Below are 20,268 nucleotides of genomic sequence, written 5' to 3'. Positions count from 1 at the left end.
GGAATTCAAACATAATGTAAAAAAAGTGTATGGGAATTATCAGATATACCTATGGCAATAGGTAGTTTTCCTCTAACCTCGGAATTCTCAAATCTAGATTATCTTTATTGGAGGTTACCATCTAATCTAGATGGGGGAGAGAAATCTTTCAGTTATGCTTGGATTTTGTGGTTCATCTGGAAAGATAGGAATAAAAAGGTTTTCAAGGGATTACAATCTGAACCCAGAGATATTTTAAATCATGCTTTGAGTGAAAAATTATTGTGGGAAGAAGCTCAGTTGGATCCGATCGAAACTAGTTCTACTACGGAAACTTTGGAACGACCGGTTCAATCTATAAGATGTCGGATTGATGGTTCTTGGAAACATTCAGATCCAACAATGGGTATAGGATGGTGGTGTTTTCAAGGAAATGATCACACGATACTGCTCGGTGCAAAGTGCCTTCGGAGGTGTCCCTCCCCTCTTCACTCGGAGATGGAAGCTTTAATTTGGGCTATGAAGAATATCCTTTCAAGAGGAATCGATTGTCAGGTGTTTGAATCAGACTGCTCGGAGTTAGTCTCGATGATACACTCACCGGATGAATGGCCTGCTTTCTCCAATCTTCTAGACGAGTTTGGTTTTCTCCGTCTCTCTTTCCCTTTCTTCTCGCTTTCTCTTATTTCTCGTTTATGTAATGTTCAAGCGGACTGCTTAGCCCGTTCTTCTAGACTTTTATTTTCTGAAGTTACTTTTGTAAACTCTACTCCTCCTAATTGGGCAACCAATCAAGGAATTATTTATTAATTAATGTGTGGTTGACAAAAAAAAAAAAAAAAAAAAATAGCAAATTCTATAATTGATTCATTAAACAAATACATAAGTAATAAATTTATGTTATAATTTGGGCATGAATTGTGAGTATGTTACTTGGTCTTTGGTTATTGGGCATGTTTGTTTGCCTGTCTGGCGACTGAAACCAGCGATTGCAACCAAAAGTTGTTTGTTTGCCTGTCGCTGGTTCAACGACTAATCGCAGCAACAGCTGCCAGCGACTAGCGACCACAATTTTTAGTCGCTAAAATTTTTAGCGACCAGTCGCTGGTTTCAGCAATCAGTCGCTGCTTTTGGTCGCTGAATCCAGCGACAGGCAAACGAACAACTTAGCGATCAAAAAATATAAATTAAAAAAATAAGCAAAAATAAATTAAATTAAATTAAACTAAACTAAATTAAATATAATCAAAACTAAAATTAGTTAAATATAATTAAATTAAACTGAATTAGATTCAAATAAATCAAATTAAATATAATCTAAATTAAAATAAATTTTATTAAATTAAAATAAAATATAAATACATTAAAATAAACCTTATTAAATTAAATTCAAATAATTCAAAGTAATAATATTCAAATTAAATTTGATAAAATTAAATTAAAGAAATGTATTGATTTATTTTTTCTAATGGTGTATGATATATGTAATTTACATTTTTATTTTAAAATATAAATTGTCATAAATAATACTTTCAGAATTTTAAAAATATAGCGATTGTTTTGAGAGACAGTCAAACGAACAACACAACGACAGCCGTTAGCGACAGTCGCTGGTTTCGGTCGCTGAATCCAGCGACAGACAAACGAACAATATATGCTATCGCTGGTCGCTGTCGCTGGTCGCTGTCGCTGAATCCAGCGACAGGCAAACGAATAGGGCCATTGTTTGAACATAGAAGTTTCAATACATATCAAACATATCCAATTGTAGGTACGCTTTTTTCTAAAAAAAATTTTAATAACCAGATAATGATTCGGGTTTTTACCACTTGACTAATCATTCTAAAATAAATATAACTGTCGAGTAGTTCATTTACATGGCTTCTTAATAGACTTAAAACATGATATCATTTCAACTAGTAAAAGAGAGTGATTTAATAAATTAATTGTTCTTTTGTTGGCTAAAAGGTTCAGGGTTAAACCGTATAAATTGAGATTAGAACATGTAATGTATGTGAAATGACAAAATTTCCAAATATATATGAAATGTTTGAATATAAGGTAATATATCTTTTGAAGATAAAAGTTTATATTTATGTTTGAGATATCCAAATTGAAAGTGAGATGAGAACTTAAGTGATAAAAAATATGGAGCACTCTACTCATTTTGAATCAATATTAAATTTGATTTTATGAAATTTAATATGATATCAAATCAAAGTTGTTGACCCAAGTCGAATAATGTAATTACGATTTATCGTTGATATTAGAGTAAGATATAGATTGAAATGAACCAATTAGAGTTTCATTTAAAAGAGCATGTTAGGAATATTTCACATCTGGAAAAAAGACTTGGGCGATATATAAAAGATATGCGTTAAGTAGCACCAAGACAGATTGATTCATAATCACGGGTACGGCATGGATATGTCAATAACAATATAAAAATATACATATACATATACTATATATATAAAGATAAAAACAAAAAAAAAAACATAAATCTCAAGATAAATATTAAAACAATTTAGTTTGATTTAAGAAAAATGACAAAATAAGCTATTCAATTGTCAATGATCAAACTCATTTTCTAGAGAGACGTTAGGAGGCAGTGACTAGAGAGAGAGAGAAAACATACTACTGTATTCACAATTTTAATTTTCTTTTTTTCTTATTTTTTGAATTTTCGAAAATATATAGAAACACGTTTACAATATTGGAGACATCATCTTTTTGTTCGATATGGACATCCCCATACAATCTTTTTACCATCTTCCTCAAGACGTCAACGGCAAGCTGTCTCCTATTGTTTCAAATGTCTTGGAGACATTTTCAAGCTGTTTCCAAAACGTGATCGTCCCTACAACGTTTATGAAATGTGAGACGTCTATAGAATAGAGTATTCGTTTTGGTTTATTTAATTTATTCATTGTCAATTGATTTTGCTTCTTTTAAGTTTAAAACAATATCTGTTAGAATTTTTTTAAACCTAACCAAATCGAAAGAATTTGAAAAACAATAATAAATTTTTTATAAGAGATATGATTTTTGAAATTACCTGGAAAGAACAGTCTTCTCCTTTTGAACAAGTGATCACGACGTTGCATTCTCTATTTAATTGTTTTATTGTGACCAGTAAGAAAATATATGTATAAAATTTGGAGTCAACATTCAAAATGTAGACCAAACAAATAGAATAATTCAAATTAAATATCTATTTATTGATAGTGTATAACAAATGATCTAAACACCACTAATTTGAATAAGTTATCTCTATCAACAAAAAAAATGGCTGAACAAGAAAGCAAAAATGAGAAGATAGTAACTGAAGGGCAATGGACTACCGGTTTATACGATTGTCTCTCCGAAGATATCTCTACATGTAATAATTTCATTTAACTTTTATAACTCTTTCTTATACAAGTAAATTTAAAGAAAATTAAATAATCGGATACTATTTTTTGGTTTTGTTTGTAAATTGTTATGAAGGCTGCTTTACATGGTTTTGTCCATGCGTTGCATTTGGGAGGATCGCTGAGATCCTTGATAAAGGAGAAACAAGTACGTTTCTGTTGTAAACCACATAACGGATGGACTCCATAACCGTGGCCCATGTCCATGTTCTAAAAGGCCCATGTCTAGCTTCTAGAAGACTCGCCCAATGACGGTTTATGTTAGTCTTAGTGGGCTTTGGGCTTTAGGGTTTCCTAGTCCAATTGAGATTTGTCTCCCTTATTATGTATATATATAAGTTGTAATCTCATTCATTAATCAATAGAACAACAAGTTTTATAACACGTTATCAGCACGACTTGCTCTTAACGAAAACCCTAAAACCCTAAATCTAAAGTCGTCGAGCTCGTCCGCCGCCCGAAGCTACCAACCGCCGACCGCTCGCTTTGCTCCTTGATCGGCGATCTCCTCCTAGCACCATACGCTCGTGACAAGTTGATAACCGAGGTCTTTAGCTCCCGGTTCTAGTCCATACAACCCCAAAGGAGAAAGGTAACTTGACAAACCCTAAAGCTAAAGAACCCTAATCGAATTTGGACCTAACAAACAACTAAAACCCTAAAACGAATGGTTGATAAGTGTTTGCGATTTGATTGCTTGGTCCGATGTTTTGTTTGCTCGATTGCTTGACTTGTTTAGGTTTCTAGAAAGTTTGTTATTGCTTATCCTAAACTCGCAAATCGAAAACATCTTAATCTAAAATCTTAAAACCCTAAAACGAATGGTTAATAAGTGTTTTGATTGCTTGGTCCGATTGTTTTGTTTGCTCGATTGTTTGACTTGTTTAGGTTGCTAGAAAGCTTGTTATTGCTTATCCTAAACTCGCAAATCAAAAACATCTTAACCTAGAATCCGAAACCCTAAAAGACATAAACCCTAAATTGAAAAACACTCTAATCGGATCAAAACCCTACATTCTAAATCACGTTTGGTTGAGGTTACGCAAATTACATGGGTTACGCAAATTACATGGGTTACGCAAATTACATGGGTTACGCAAATTACATGGGTTACGCAGATTACATGGGTTACGCAGATTACATGGGTTGCGCAAATTACTTGCTTAAGGCGTTTTTAGTTTGATTGTTTCTGTGGTTGCATGCATGAATTGTTAAAGAGATAAAATCCCTCATGTTGCATAAACCCTAAAACCGAAATCCTAATTAAAATAGGAAATCTTAAAACCCTAAAATCCTAATTAAAATAGGAAATCTTAAAACCCTAAAATCCTTATTAAAATAGGAAATCTTAAAACCCTAAAATCCTTATTAAAATAGGAAATCTTAAAACCCTAAAATCCTTATTAAAATAGGAAATCTAAAATCCTAAAATCCTAATTAAATTAGGAAATTCCTAAAACCTATTCAAGATAGGAAAACCTTAAGAAATAGAAAATTTTTTAAATCCTAATCAAAAAGGAAATCTTAAAAATCTTAAATCCTAAGTAAAATAGGAAAACCCTAATCCTAAGCAAAAGAGGAAATTTAATCCTAATAGGAAAAGGAAAAGTCAAATCCCTAAGTAAAATCGATTCATGGTTCGGTCTTAAATACCGCATGACATTAACGATTACATGATTTTGACTTAAACCTCTTTGCTTGTAGATGTCGAATTACAACTTGTATTTTACTGCCCTAAATCTCTTAGGAGATAATTATTTGAAATGGGAAATGGATACTAAGATTATCCTAAATTCAAAAGGACTTGGTGAATGTATCACATATGGCAATAATGCCAAGAGAGAAAGATAGATACAAGGCAATTTTAGCCACCATCTTATTGAGAGTCTCAGAATCTAGGACTATAAGTCTGTGGATGAGTCTATTGCTAGTTGAGCAAAATAATGACTTACTGAAGGGAAAAAGTAAATTAAGATCTCATAGATTAACCTCATTACTTGATGCCAATAAGGCCGCAGAGGATAAGAAAAAAAATTCCAAAGAATCTAAACACGTCCAGAGTGATAGACCACACGGCCGTGGCCGGGGTGGATGGAAAGGACGTGGCCGTTGCAACTATAATTCATCTGGCCGTGGGAACCACTATAACCGTGGTTGTGAGCCCAATTTTGGCCGTGGTCGAGGGCGAGGACGCTGTGGTATTTCCAAACCACAACACTCGACCAAATAAGTGTGCCATAGATATGGAATGGGGAACCATTGGGTTAAGATATGTAGGACTTCCAAACATCATTGTAACCTCTATCAAGAGAGTGTGAAAGGAAGAATCCTAAAGCCCATTTGGTATATATAAAGATGGTGAAAATAATTTTGAACATGATCAAGATGATCTAATGGAGTATAAAACTTCTGATCGCCTAAAAGAATCAAGTTGGTAAATCCGATTTCGACATCAAAACCTTTGTGTGTTTCTTTGCCGTTTTATGTGTTCATTAATTGTTATTTCCTTGAATTTATTTTATATTATTTTATGTTTAAAACATGATTCTTGTCCATATAAGAAATGGCCGAGGACAAGAACATATTTGTGGTGGATAGTGGAGCCACACAAAAGATAAGAGATATTTTCCTAAATCTCATAATGAAAAAATGCCAATATTAGCACTATAGTGGGTATAGCAAATCTTATTGAGGGCTACAGCCAAGCCCATATTCTATTACCAAATGGCACGCATCTTGAACTAAGCGATGCCTTATATTCACCCAGCTCAAAGAGGAGCTTATTGAGTTTCAAAGAAATAAGATTGAATGGTTTCCATATTGAAACAAAGGGTGAAGGGAACAAAGAATTCCTAAATATAATTGAGATCACCAAAGGACATAAGAAAGTCCTAGAGACTATACCCGCATTATCCACTGGTCTCTACTATGCTAAAATCGATATGATCGAAGCTAATATGGCAATGAACAAAGAGTTCATCGAGAAATTCACTTAATGGCATGACCGGCTTGGCCATCCGGGTCATAGTATGATGCGTAAACTAATAACTAATTCAAAGGGGCACACCCTAAAAGAGAAAAGAGTTATCCCTAAGAATCTCACGTGTGAAGCATGTTCACAAGGGAAACTCATTATAAGGCCATCACCGGCTAAGGTAAATATAGAAACCTTAAACTTTCTGGAAAGGATACAAGGGGATATATGTGGACCAATACACCCACCATGTGGGACATTTAGATATTACATGGTCCTCATTGATGCATCGACAAGATGGTCGCATGTTTGTTTATTATCCTCTAGAAACCAAGTGTTTGCTAGGTTGTTGGCCCAGATCATAAGACTGAGAGCCCATTTTCGATTTTCCGCTTAAGACTATACGTCTAGATAATGCCGGTGAATTAACGTCCCAAGCGTTTAATGACTACTGTATGTCCATGGGGGTAAGTGTGGAACATCCCGTGGCACATATACATACACAGAATGGATTAGCGGAATCCTTCATTAAACGAATTCAATTGATAGCTCGACCATTACTCATGAGGTCGAAGCTTCCAGTAGCCGCTTGGGGACACGCTGTTTTACATGCATCAGAGCTCATACGCATAAGGCCATCTAGTGAACATAAATATTCACCATCCCAATTACTCATGGGTCATGAGCCAGACATATCCCATCTAAAGACTTTCGGGTGTGCCGTATATGTACCGATTGCTCCACCACATAGAACAAAGATGGGACCTCAAAGGAGGATGGGAATATATGTTGGATTTGATTCTCCCACCATTATTAAGTATCTAGAGCCAACCACGGGTGATCTATTTAAGGATAGATACGCGGATTGTCATTTTAATGAATCCGAGTTTCCTACTTTAGGTGGAGAGACGAACAAGCTGGGTAAAGCAATAAAAGAAATATCATGGAATCAAACATCCTTAAATTGGCAAGATCCTCGGACTCTGGCATGAGAATCAGAGGTCCATAAGATTATACATTTGAAAAGCTAGCTAATCAATTGCCATATTCCTTTGCTGACCCAAAAGAAAGTTACAAAATCGTACATACCAGCTTGTAATGCACCAGTACAAATTGATGTCCAAAAGGGACTTAGTCAAGTTGCTACAGAGTCTAGACAACGTATGAGACGTGGTAGACCAATAAGGTTCCAATGATAAAAAAAAAAAATCCTCGGAAATTAAAGAAAGGTGCAATAGGAACCGAGGTTATTAAGGAAACCATCCCAGACATGGAGATAAGGCCGGCCGGCTCTAAGGTACAGGTACCATATAATGTAGCTTGGGACGCCAAGCTGCAAAGTATTAAAGGTCCTGACCATAATAAATCTCAAATCGATTATATCATGTCTGGAACATAATGGAACCCATAAGGAATGTCGACATAAGATGATTTATTTACATACAAGGTAGCACTTGAATTTATGAATATAAATGAGGATCAGGAGCCCACGTCTATACTAGAGTGCACTCAAAGACTTGATTGATTAAATGGTACAAGACCATAAAACGTGGAGCTAAGAATCATTAAGAAAAGGAATGAGTTTGGTCCGACCTTAAGGACACCATTCGATGTAAAAAACCAGTAGGACACAAATGGGTCTTTGTGAAGAAGAGAAATGAGAATAATGAAATCGTGAGATATAAGGCACGGCTTATAGCACAAGGATTCTCACAAAGACCGGGGATATATTATGAAGAAACATACTCCCTTGTGGTGGATGCTAAGTCTGGCTATATAAAGGAAAAGATTTGATTTGCGGCTAATGGATGTAATGCCTGCATATTTATATAAGTCCACTGGATAATATATATGAGATTACTCGAGGGTATTGAGCTCAAAGATAAGAAAGATTCTCGAGAATATCACTGCATAAGGCTGGACAAATCCTTTCATGGACTTAGATCAAATGGGCGTATGGAATGTTATAAATGATCCCATTAGTCCATGTATTTTCATAAAGAGGTTTGCAAACAAAAGATTTGTAATCATAGCAGTGTATATGAATAATTTAAACTTCTGGGTAATCGACCAAACAGTTGAGTATATCTAAAAGAAAGACCTATGCAATAATTAAGTTCTGTTTGAGATTACAACCTGAGTACATGAATAATGGAATCCTTGTGCATCAAAAGGCATATACTGAAAAGTACTCAAGGATATTTAATAAGGACCAGGCCCGCCCATTGACCAGGCCCAATGGTGGTGAGAAGCCTTGGATTGGATAGTGATCCATTTGGTCCAAAGAAGGACGAGGAAGAAGTTCTCGGTCCTGAAGTGCCATACCTCAGTGTCATAGGAGCGTTAATGTACTTGGCTAGCCACACTAGACCAGACATATGTTTTGCCGTGAACCTCCTTTGTCTAAATTTAGTTCATGATCAACCCAAAGGCACTGGAAAGGTTTGAAGGAAGGTTTAGTTAAATTTTAAAGTTTATTCTTCCTACTTTGTTTATTTGGGTTTATTCTATACTGATCTAACCAAAGAAGGTCTAGTTTGCTTTGGTTTAGTTTGTTTTGCTAATGCAGGTAAGATCAGATTATGGCATGGTCAATAAATAGGAACTACGTGTGGCTTGATCCCTTCCAAGGGTACGTAGGCAGCCTTCTTCAAGGCGCAGCCTTCTTCAAGGCGCAGCTACTACAACATCAAAGACCATCATATGTGAAGACAACGTAGCCATGTATCGCTCAGCTCAAGGACGGCTACATCAAGGGAGATCGGACAAAGCACATTCTACCTAAGTTCTTCTTCACGCATGACCTACAAAAGGATGGTGAAGTTCAAGTGGTGCAAGTTCGTTCAAGCAACAACTCAGCCGATCTCTTCACTAAAGCACTACCAACAACAACATTAAGGAAGCTCACGCATCAAATTGGAATGCGGAGACTTAAGGACTTGCAGGGATGACCAAAACAGGGGGAGTAATGCGTGCTGTACTCTTTTTCCTTCACCGTGGTTTTGTCCCAATGGGTTTTCCTGGTAAGGTTTTAATGAGGCAGCATCCCCAAGCGCATTACAAAGATCCTTTGGCATCTACACGGTTATGTCATCCAAGGGGGAGTGTTGTAAACCACATAACGGATGGACTCCATAACCGTGGCCCATGTCCATGTTCTAAAAGGCCCATGTCTAGCTTCTAGAAGACTCGCCCAATGACGGTTTATGTTAGTCTTAGTGGGCTTTGGGCTTTAGGGTTTCCTAGTCCAATTGAGATTTGTCTCCCTTATTATGTATATATATAAGTTGTAATCTCATTCATTAATCAATAGAACAACAAGTTTTATAACAGTTTCTGATTTCCACTATTCAGTACTCCTATTAAGAAACAATCTCACATATCGCCAATGAGATGAAATGGAATTACAAGAAAACATAGAACGGTTATTATCAATTTATTTTGAATTGGAATTTATTCACATAAACTACTTTTTGATTACACTTCTACTATTCTTAATACATATATTTTTATGAAGAAATTAAAAGAGTTAATATAGTTTTTTAAATGAGACTGTACAGAGATCGTTTATGCCAAAATGACGATAAAAATGATTTTACAGGGCTGATATAGCATATCACACTTTCAAATCGTTAATATTGTTGCAAATACTATATAAGAAATAGAACTAAAGGTGAAAATTAGTTTGAAATTTAAACACTAGAAACTCAAGATGCCTATAAAGAACACGTGAAATGTTTTTGTATATACAATTCGTGTTACCAAGTTAATTAATAAATGGAAATGGATTAAAAAGGTGAAGGACTAGCTGGATTAATGGTGGTCGCAATGTCTAGCATTGGGTGTGGATGGTACTATGCTTCAAAATACAGAGCCAAATTGAGGCATCAATACTCTTTGCCCGAGGAGCCTTGTGCCGATGGCGCCATTCACTTCTTCTGCTGTCCATGTGCTCTTTCTCAGGAACACCGCGAACTCAAACATCGAGGTCTTGATCCTTCTCTAGGTAAACAATCTCTATTACCCCTTTCTCTTTTTAGCAATGAAGGTCGTTTTAGTTATAAGTGTTTGTTTTTTGTCCATTGCAATTATTTTACTACAAACAAAGGGTGGCAAGGAAACAATGAGACAGGAAGAACAAATACCAAAACGCCGCCGTTTGTAGCGTCTGGCATGGACCGTTAAAGAACATCAAAAATTAATGCAAGTAATTGAACTCCATGATAACTAAAAAAATAAATAAACCATGTTTTATATATAACTGGATTCTGGGAAATGAAATATATATTCTTTATGATAATATTTTGTTTGTAAATATATTCTATGTGTGTGAAGTTGCAACCATGCAAATTTATGATGAAATGTAATCTTATGCTTTATTATATATATATATATTAACTAATTTCTATAGAATTGATCATTATATTGGCTTCCCAATGCGAGTAAAGTTATTTGCGAGAACCATGATGTGCCTAAACTTATGAGGCCTATGTCAAATTGTTAAATATGAAACGCCTTTTTTTAAAAGCCTTTTATTTTATTTAAAAATATGCATTCATTAAAAAAAATCATTCTATTTTTTTTTAATATTATTTTGAAACCTCTTAAAATTTTATAGGAATCGTATTTTCATAAAATTATAACAAAAAGTAAGTAATCTATCTTTAGTGGTTAAATTATAGTTACGTTATTTCAGTCATAAAACCAGCACAAAGCAGCAAAACTTTACGTTCCGATAAGTGATACCAAAGACAAGAATCAGATAGGCCTATGCAATACAAAGCCTGAACAAAATCAATAAAAGATTGCCCAATGGTGTTCTTCACATGCAAGAACAGATGAAAGAAATTATTACATGTGGAGATATCTTCTAAATGAATTAGGGGAAACCCTGATGGATCTCTCTATATATAAACACGAGAAAGAGGCAAATAGTCCAGTTCTTAGGTTTGGCCTAATCAATCACACGAAGGCTTCATCTGTTTAAGATATGGGTTGTCGCTCGACGAGATGGAATTATCTAAGACGCAAACCGTCCATTCCAAACTAGGCAAATCAGGGACTCAATTCTGGCAAGGAAATCTCACAAACGTTAGGTGGCCTAATGCAAAATTGGCTCACGTATGAATAGTTCAGTATGATGTTGCATTAGCTCTTTTTTATTTTATTTTTTTTTAAATCTTTTTTGGGCAGAAAATAACTGCTAGGTTAAGCTTTTTTGTATATTCTACAAACTCTTCTCATTATTCATTAATGAAATTCAAATACTTATAAAAAAAAAAATAGAGATTCTTCTCCAAAAACCAATGGATACAAGAAATTCATAATTTTTTAGTCAATGGATCAATGAATAGAGATTCTTCTCCCAAAACCAAAAAAAAAAAAAAAAAAAAATGGAGACCCAACGTTGAATAAGAAAAGCCTACCCACTTTCGCCAAGGCCCAATTACTCAATTAATGCCTATACTGAGACTTGCCACCAACTTAATTACTTAATGCCATGAATTTAGTGTTTAGGATAACTTGTGGACATTCTTAAATTCTTAATGATTTATTTTGTACTTATCTATACTCAACGATAGAAAATTTCATTTTTTATATAAAGCTTATCATAAATACCTAAGGAGAAAGAGAAGGATTACAGAAGGATGGGGCTCGATCTCGTCTCGTGTCTAAATACAAAGCTACGAAGCGTGAAGAAGACGGCAACGATTGATCTGAAAGGTCTTGTTACCTCGGTGTCTAATCTAAGAGATGGGTTGGGACCGTTGGATGTCTAGCGAGTGAGAAGCTGTAAGGGGGCGAATAAAACAAAGCATTAATTAGTTTCGATGAGCTCGTTCTTGAGATACGGAGAGAAGAGCTCGGAGGAGTTAAGGAAGACGTCAATAGCCCTAGCCCTTTGGCTCCGTTTCGATGAGCTCGTAGGAATTTTTTATATCAATGTTTTTAATAACAGAATGGTTTTGGGAGTTACTGTGCATTAGAGCTGGACAAAGGTTCAGACTTTGAGTCTATGGAAAGTTATGTAAAGAACGAGAGATATGTATGAATTTGCATTATGTTATGTATGATATGGTAAAATCATGAGAGACGTCGATATTTCTATGGATAATCCAGAGTTTGGTACTTATCTCTGGTTCCGGTTTCATAGAACTAAATTCATCATATATACTATACATAATGAGGTTGATAACCAGGTTCTAGTTATAATAATTCATCATTTCATACTAGAAAACTTGATGTAGCCCTTATTATACATCTAGTTATAATAATTCTTACAATACAACAAAATATAATGATGATGAACACAACAACTTCATTGAACAGATTAACAGTGCTTATTAGAGTGTGATCGATGAGCTAACTAGCTCGGTTTCCCCGGCGCTTGTTTTGGCCAAAATTATTTATGATCCACTCATGTTTGTATGAAGCTATTATGTATCCAATCGTCAATCCAAATACAAATCCAGGTGCTAAGCCTAACCCTGCTGCTACCCAACTCAACCATTCCTCTTCTTCTTCTTTTCCTGAATCTGGCAGTCTGGATTGTTGAGATGTTGGCGCATGGATATCTCCACAAACATCCTTAAGAGAAGGACCATACAGTCCGGGGTTTCCCTCGTACGATGAGCAATTTTGCCGTTGAAATTGTGTGCCTTGCGGTATTGAACCCACAAGCTGATTATGTGAAACATTTATCCACCCAAGGGAATAGAGGTCCCCGAGCTTTGGAGGGATCTCTCCTGAAATCCTGTTTTCTGATAAGTCCAGTGATTCAAGCGACGTAAGGTTTGCGAAAGATGATGGAATGTGGCCCGTGAAAGCATTTCTTGACAAATTGAGAACATGAAGTTCTTTCAGCAAACCTAGAGATTCAGGAATCTTTCCATGGATTTTGTTTCCAGAAAGATCAATGGCTGTGTAGATTGTGAGGATACGTTCCATCTCCATTTCTATTCCTTTGCTCATCAAGACAATTGAATCGTAGTAGTAACTGTTATCTCCCAAGTACTTCAATCGCGTGTTGTCTTCATTTGAGTACATGGCACTCCAATTCATGAAGTAATCTGACCTTATCATTCCAGTGAAGTCATTATGTGATGCATCAATGATCCGTAGATGAGGAAACCCAAAATTAACTTTGGGTTGATGTAACGCACCATGGAACAAATTTGAGCTGAGCACAAGAACTTGTAGCTTTTGCAGAGAACTTAACCAGAATGGAAAAGTATCGTTGATTTTGTTGCTTCCCACGTTCAGAACTTCTAGGTTTAGGCAACCATTTAGAGAAATTGGGAGTTTACCTACGAAGCGGTTGTGACTGACATCAAGTGACCTCAAATCCTTGGCGTTCATAAATATATCAGGAAGACTTCCACTGAGGTGATTGTTATGAAGGTTCAGATATGAAAGAGAACGGATGTGATCTCCTAAACACTGAGGAACTGATCCATGGAGGTTGTTGTTTGATAGATCAAGGACGAGTAGAGAACCTAGTCCACATATTGATCGAGGTATTTCTCCGGTGAAGTTATTCTTGGAGCCAAACAAATATCGGATGAATCTTGATGGGATGAAGATAGGTCCTTGGAAAGTATTTGAACTTAGATCTACGACAGAGACTTGACACCCAGTAGAAACATTTAAAGATCCCTTGAAACTGCTGAGAGAGTTCCTTGAAAGATTCAAATATGACAATTCTTGTAGCTTCCACAACCAGTCTGGTACTTGACCTTTGATTTTGTTGTTGGAAATGTCTAGAGAATGTAGATTTCTTTGGTTTCTTATGAACTCAGGGAACTCAGTAATGTTGCAGCGTGACAAGTCCAAACTTTCCAAATGCGATGGGAAATCTGAATCAGAAGTGATGTTTGTTGATGAAAGAGGGATGCCTGAGAGAGAGAATCCAATTAGCTGCTTGAGGGGCGAGAAGACATTTAAGTCAATTGGACTAACTCTGTAATTGTTATTGCCAATATAAAAGGTTTGTAAACTAGGCAACAAAGAGACATTCTCAATCCCAACGAGATCGCTGAGTTGGTTATAATCCAAATAGATATCAGTCAATGAGGGAAGCTTGAATAGGGAGGAAGGAAAGTGTCCTGAAAACGAATTCTTACGGGCGAAAAAACCCTCTAGTTTGGAGTGTTGGCTAATGTTAGGTGGAAGGAAACCTGACAACTGATTATAACAGAGAGTCATAGAACGTAGTTGAGTTAAATTGAGTAATTCAGAGGGTAAGTTACCGCTGAGCTTGTTACTCCAAACATCAAAAACGGTCAATTGTTTTAGATTGCCAAGTGAAGAGGGTATTTCACCAACAAAGTTGTTAAAAGAAAGATCGAGATAGGAAAGATGAGAAAGATTCCCAAGTGAAAACGGAATCTTCCCCAAAAAATTAGAGTTGGAAAGGGACAAGTAAGTCAAATGTTTGAGGTTGGTGATAGAGTCAGGTATGGTACCTGTAAAGGATGTTTCGAAAAAGCTTAAGATTCGCAGAGAGTTATTTTCACCAAAAGCGGGAAAATTGCCTCTCAGATTTGGATTGTGGTCCAAGCTAATGGCCTTTAAGTTGGGTATCAAAAGGACACTGTTAGGAAATTCTCCAAACAGGTTGCAGTTGGCAAGACGTAGCGATCTTAGAGACCACATGTTTGAAAACTCGTGGGGGAGTTTTGAAGAAATGTTTACGTAGCTCATATCCAGTTTTCTAAGGTTCGCCAAGTTTCGAGCTAGTAGTCGAAGAAATGATTCATCAACGGATAAAAAGGAAGAAGTAGAAAGATCTAGAGACACCAACTTGGTTAGTTGAAGAAGCTTGGTTGGAATTTGGCCTGAAAGTGAAGAATAAGAGAGGTTAAGGTTTTCTAGCCCCACGAGTTTATCAAGATCAGCTGGGATTGGAGAAGCAGTGAAGTTGTTGTAAGCGAGGCTCAGATCACGGAGATGACGCAATCTAAAAAGACTACTGTTGGATTTGAGCCGGCCATGAAGGCAGCTGGAACTAAGATCTAGTCCGATCACGTTGCCCGACTTAGCATCACAAGTGATACCATCCCAAGAACAGCAGTCACTTTTATTCGCCCATGATTCTGTCTTCGGATAAAAGGAGACTTCTAAATCACCAAAATCAGGCTTCTGAATCCCAAACTCATTTTTGAACTCAAGAAGAGAATCTCTTTGGTCGGGATGACATTGGTCTTGTGTAGGAGAAACAAACGTGTTTAGAAAACTTAAAACGATGAAAACAAAATAAATGAAACGAAGGAGGAAACTCATTTTCTGATTTAATAAGAAAGCTTTCATATTTGTGATTTGTGAAGGCAAGTAATGTAGTAGTGATGGTAAATTAGTGTTGCAGATCACCACATATATATATATACATAATGAAAATATAAGCTCCATCAACTTGATGATTTGAAGTTGTTTGATGAAAAGTCTTCCCCTCCATAAAAATCTTACGTGTTTTACCGTAGATTGACTAGAAACAGCATATAAGCATGATTGTGACTACTAAACTCGTTCCTGACGCAAAAGCACAATCATGTAGAGAAATTTTCAAACGAAGAACAAAGGAAAATTGGAAATTAGTGTTGATCAGTAGAAAAATCAAAGTCTCGAGTAGCTTAAAACGAAGAACAAAGGAAAATTGGAAATTAATGATGACAAGTAGAAAAATCAGTGTGGTGTAGCTAAAACTAGTTCTTCAACTTCAGAAAAGGACTTACCACAATAATTTTTTTTTTTTAATAGAATTTTATAGTCTGAAAAGACCCCAACAGGAAAAAGAGGCTTCTCTATGCGACATCGTTTTAGTCGTAAAACCAGCACAAAGCATCAAAATGTCATTGTTCGGATTCGGATAAGTGATACCAAAGACAAGAATCAGGTATTGGGCCTACGCAATATAAATTGCCTGGGATTTCGGTTAACCGTTCGGTTATCGGTTGGGTCTATTCGGTTTCGGTTCTTTCGGTTTCAAAATTTAGTATCCATTCGGTTATTTTGTTTAAGATATTTTCGGATATTTTGGTTATTTTTGAGTATTTTTGGATATTTTTGGATATATTTCGGTTATTTTCGAATATTTTTACTATTTTTATATATTTTTCAAGTATTTTTGATTATTTGGTCTATAAATAACTAATTATTTTGAAAATATAATTGTATTTCGGGTATTTCGGTTATCCGAAATATTTCGGTTCGGTATCGATTCGGTTACGGTTATTTCGGTTATAGAATTTAGTATCCATTCGGTTAATTTTAAAATTTTCGGTTCAGTTCGGTTCAGTTTTTTTTGCTTCGGTTTCGGTTCGATACATTCGGTTCGGTTTATTTGCTCAGGCCTAATAAATTCAACAAAAGAAGCCCATTGTCCAACGGTCTTCTTCACCTGCAAGTAAACAGAGTATTGTCAGCCCAAAAGAACAATTTGATCCTCTTGGATCTGTAGTAACGTGCGAAGGTTAATACGTGTCAGTTAAGGTTAACGTTGTGGTAACCATAAACATGTTTGTTTTGAACTTGTTGCCCGAAGACTGTAACTAACTGTCCATCAGGGAATCGAGATCCAATTATTTTTCTTGTAAAAGAGAGAACATTTGTTAAGTTCTTTTCGAAGTAACTTGTAAAAGAGATAACATGGGTTAATATGGCAAAAAAATCAGCCAACCCATTGAAATACACATCTTTAAAACAAAATAAGTTTAAACAAACAAAACATGAAGTTAAACATTGTCGGCCAAAAGGAATAAGAGAGAGTCATGTGTAGAGTTAAGATCATATAAGCAACCATACAAAACTTGCAGTCGAGACACATTTATTGACCGCAAGATGGTAAAAGAGCCATAAGTAATTCAAAAAACACTTGAGAAATATTTCTAAAGAAGAGGACCCCATTTCGTCGATACCGAAGAGAGCTCAGTCTTGAGATGACAAGCTGAGGTTATCAGAGATTAGTTGGAGTTTGCACTTGGATGAAGCTACTTTAGGATGCCTCTGAAGTTGCTGGTAAACTTCAATCACATCCTCATCAATTGGTGTGTTGTAGTGTAATATCAGTTGCTCAACATACGGCATCGTCTCTAGAAAGTGCTTGACTTGGTCTATCTTCTTCTCTATCTCGTCATCATAGATTTCACCAAAATCCAATATCTTCAGCACTTTCACTGGACACAATGGTAAGCAAGTAGGAACCTCCTCCTCTTCTTCCTCCTCATCTTCCTCCTCCTCCCATGGTTTGCATAAACACATATCTCCACATTTATCCGTAACTTGGTGGACGAGTCCCTGAAATGTGGGATATATCTCAAACTTTGAAAAATATGTTAACAGGTGCTTTTAAAGGGTTTGTTTCATACTTTGAAGACGAGAGTTTCCAGATTTGGAGAATTCTTGAGAAGGCCCGGTAATGAATCCCATGCTACTTCCGGGTTACTCTCTATAGTTAAATGAGTCAGGTTGTTGAATAGCGGTATTGCTTCACAACAGTAAGTAAGTACCTGAAATAAAACCATATCAACTAGATCATCACCATTCATTTGCAGATCATTAACTTAAATCCTTAAGCAATGTTTAAGAGATTACAAGTTGTTTCTCTTCTTTATTTTCTAAGTAGCATAAATTAAAGAGACTAGGGGAAAGATGTAAATAATGAAATACAAACCTCAAGAGTATAAGCTGCTAGATAAAGGATCTTCACATTGCATATTCCCACTATAAAATCTGTTGCATTAGCGACCAGATTACCTTCAGAATTTGAAAACCGTGCCTCTTCCATCTGATCTTCTGACATCTGAAGATTGATATGGGCTTCAACAAGCGAATCGAAGTTCACTTTTGAATACTCGTCCGCAATAACATCAGTAAACATCAAGTAGACAAGATTCGGAGTATCAAAAGACACACTAATCGGATTCTCATCTTGCATTAGTTCCCCGCAAAACGTTAGTCTCTTGAGAGTTGTGCTAGACACAGAGACAAATTCCCATAGGCACCAAGATATATATTCCAGAATTAACTCCTCAAGTATGTGACAACCAGAAAGAAGCTTGTTAAGCCCAATACCATGCTGTTCAAATTTGACTGACTCAATATGGAGAGTCTTAAGCTTAGGAAGATGAACATCATCAACATCAATTCTCGGGCCACGATCCACACTTAGTTTCAGCCTAACGAGTGTCTCGCTCAAAAAGATCTTTGAAGGAAGTGAAGATTTCCATTTCAAATGCATGTCTAGTTCAAGATCGGATACTCCGCGTTCCAACACCTTGAGTATCCAACGAATGACACGGAATCGATCAACAACACCGTCTCCGAACTTTAGAGAGAACTTGTGTAGAGGAGAATTGCCTTGCAATGCCAACACATGATCCACAAAAGCCATAAAACTTGTAGAAAGCTGATTATTTCTTTCATTAATCATTTCCAAATAATCTTCACCACTAATAACAGGATTCTTTTTTCCAAGACTTAGATGGACAGAGTCATCGAAATCAAGATTAGGAACAAAAGCAAAGAGATATCGCCATTTTCTTGCTAGAACCGATGTAGAAGCAGCTTCTTTGGTGGTAAGGAAAGACAAGATGTGGGAAATAAGAAACTCTGGTAAACCGCTGATAATATCTCTAGACCTACCAAAATCCATCTTTTTCAACACCGTTGAGTTACTACAACCTGAAAAACCAAAGACACGAGTAAAAGGTTTTGTCTTTTACACAATTTGCAAGGTTCCTTAAAGATTTCTGACCAAAAACGTAACTAGGCAAGTATCAAACACATGTCCACAAAATTAAATTTGATACCTTAAGGAAAACAAATCATACGAAATTAGAAATTGAAACTTACTTGGAGATAAATTGAAATTAGAAATTGAAACTTACTTGGAGAAAGCGTAGCCCTTTTACTAGGAGATCAATATAACTCAACTATTGTTGAAAATTTTGGAGGTTTTAGCGAGAGTGAAGAAGAAATAGTGAGTTCTTAGACTAGCTCTTGTGTCTAAAAGATTTTGTAAGATATTCTCTGGGCTGACATCATTAGTTTGACAGGATTATATTAATATTTTGGAATTCCATTAGATATATATTCTGACACAAAGAAGGATTTGTTCAAGAATCTAGGCAGTAGATATGTGACGTTGTTCGGCGGACATTTAATGCGGCTCTGTGTTTTGAACTCTTTGGTTTTTTAAGGTAACACAAGAAAAGGCTCTCTAGCAAATGAGATAATAAGGAACCAAATCAAAATGAAATAAATTAATTTAGTTACGTGAAGTAAAATAGTGTTAATTTTATATTTATAATATTAAGACTAGATTTTAACCCGCGGTACATCGCGGGATTTATTTTTTAAAGTTAGTATATATAAAATTTTATAAATTGTATCTCCTTATAAATTATTTATGTTTTATAGTTAATAATTATTATCAAGTAACGGTATATCACGAATTCACAGAACAATAATAAACTGAGGATTTAACTCGTATTAAAGCGGCATGTTAATGATATTTTAAATTTTATAATATTGATTCAAATCCGTTCGCCATATAAATCCGTTCCGAAATATAACCCGTCCCATAATTTCTTAACCCGTCCCGTAATTTGTTTTCTAAAAGTAGTGATTTTAAGATTAATTAATTTTTATTATATATAAAGTTTATAAATTGTATCATTCTCTAAGACATTTATATTTTAATAAACTAAGGATTTAATCTGTATTAAAGCGACATTTTAATGATATTTAAAAAATTTATAAATGTTGATTCAAACTCGTCCACCATATAACCCATCCTATAATTTCTTAACCCGTCCCGTAATTTGTTTTCTAGTAGTAATTTTTAAAAATTTAACGATTATATATTATAGATAAAAGTTTGTAAATTGTATCATTTTCAAAGAC

General features: G+C 35.5%; 3 protein-coding genes across 3 annotated transcripts; 1 reads left to right on the top strand and 2 right to left on the bottom strand.

The window, feature by feature from the left end:
* The first annotated feature begins 3,234 nt into the window (after positions 1 to 3,234).
* On the top strand, positions 3,235 to 10,817 carry LOC9324321 (protein PLANT CADMIUM RESISTANCE 9). Its single transcript, XM_021035847.1, has 4 exons — positions 3,235 to 3,361; positions 3,469 to 3,540; positions 10,163 to 10,372; positions 10,475 to 10,817. The coding sequence occupies exons 1-4, from the start codon at positions 3,268 to 3,270 to the stop codon at positions 10,549 to 10,551; spliced, it is 453 nt and encodes a 150-aa protein (XP_020891506.1). The 5' UTR covers positions 3,235 to 3,267; the 3' UTR covers positions 10,552 to 10,817.
* Positions 10,818 to 12,729: 1,912 nt separating this feature from the next.
* On the bottom strand, positions 12,730 to 15,648 carry LOC110230894 (receptor-like protein 12). The gene has a single exon (XM_021035127.1). It carries the CDS (start codon positions 15,646 to 15,648, stop codon positions 12,730 to 12,732), a length of 2,919 nt encoding a protein of 972 aa, XP_020890786.1.
* Positions 15,649 to 17,642: 1,994 nt separating this feature from the next.
* Positions 17,643 to 19,051, bottom strand: LOC9324320 (putative F-box protein At1g58310). The gene is made up of 2 exons (XM_021035979.1): positions 18,035 to 19,051; positions 17,643 to 17,870 (listed from the first exon to the last, which is right to left on the bottom strand). Exons 1-2 carry the CDS (start codon positions 19,013 to 19,015, stop codon positions 17,724 to 17,726), a joined length of 1,128 nt encoding a protein of 375 aa, XP_020891638.1. The 5' UTR covers positions 19,016 to 19,051; the 3' UTR covers positions 17,643 to 17,723.
* Between the last annotated feature and the right edge of the window lie 1,217 nt (positions 19,052 to 20,268).

This window comes from Arabidopsis lyrata (assembly GCF_000004255.2).
Source record: "Arabidopsis lyrata subsp. lyrata unplaced genomic scaffold ARALYscaffold_2, whole genome shotgun sequence".
Lineage (NCBI taxonomy): Eukaryota > Viridiplantae > Streptophyta > Magnoliopsida > Brassicales > Brassicaceae > Arabidopsis > Arabidopsis lyrata.
This window is presented reverse-complemented; position numbering and strand designations above follow the sequence as displayed.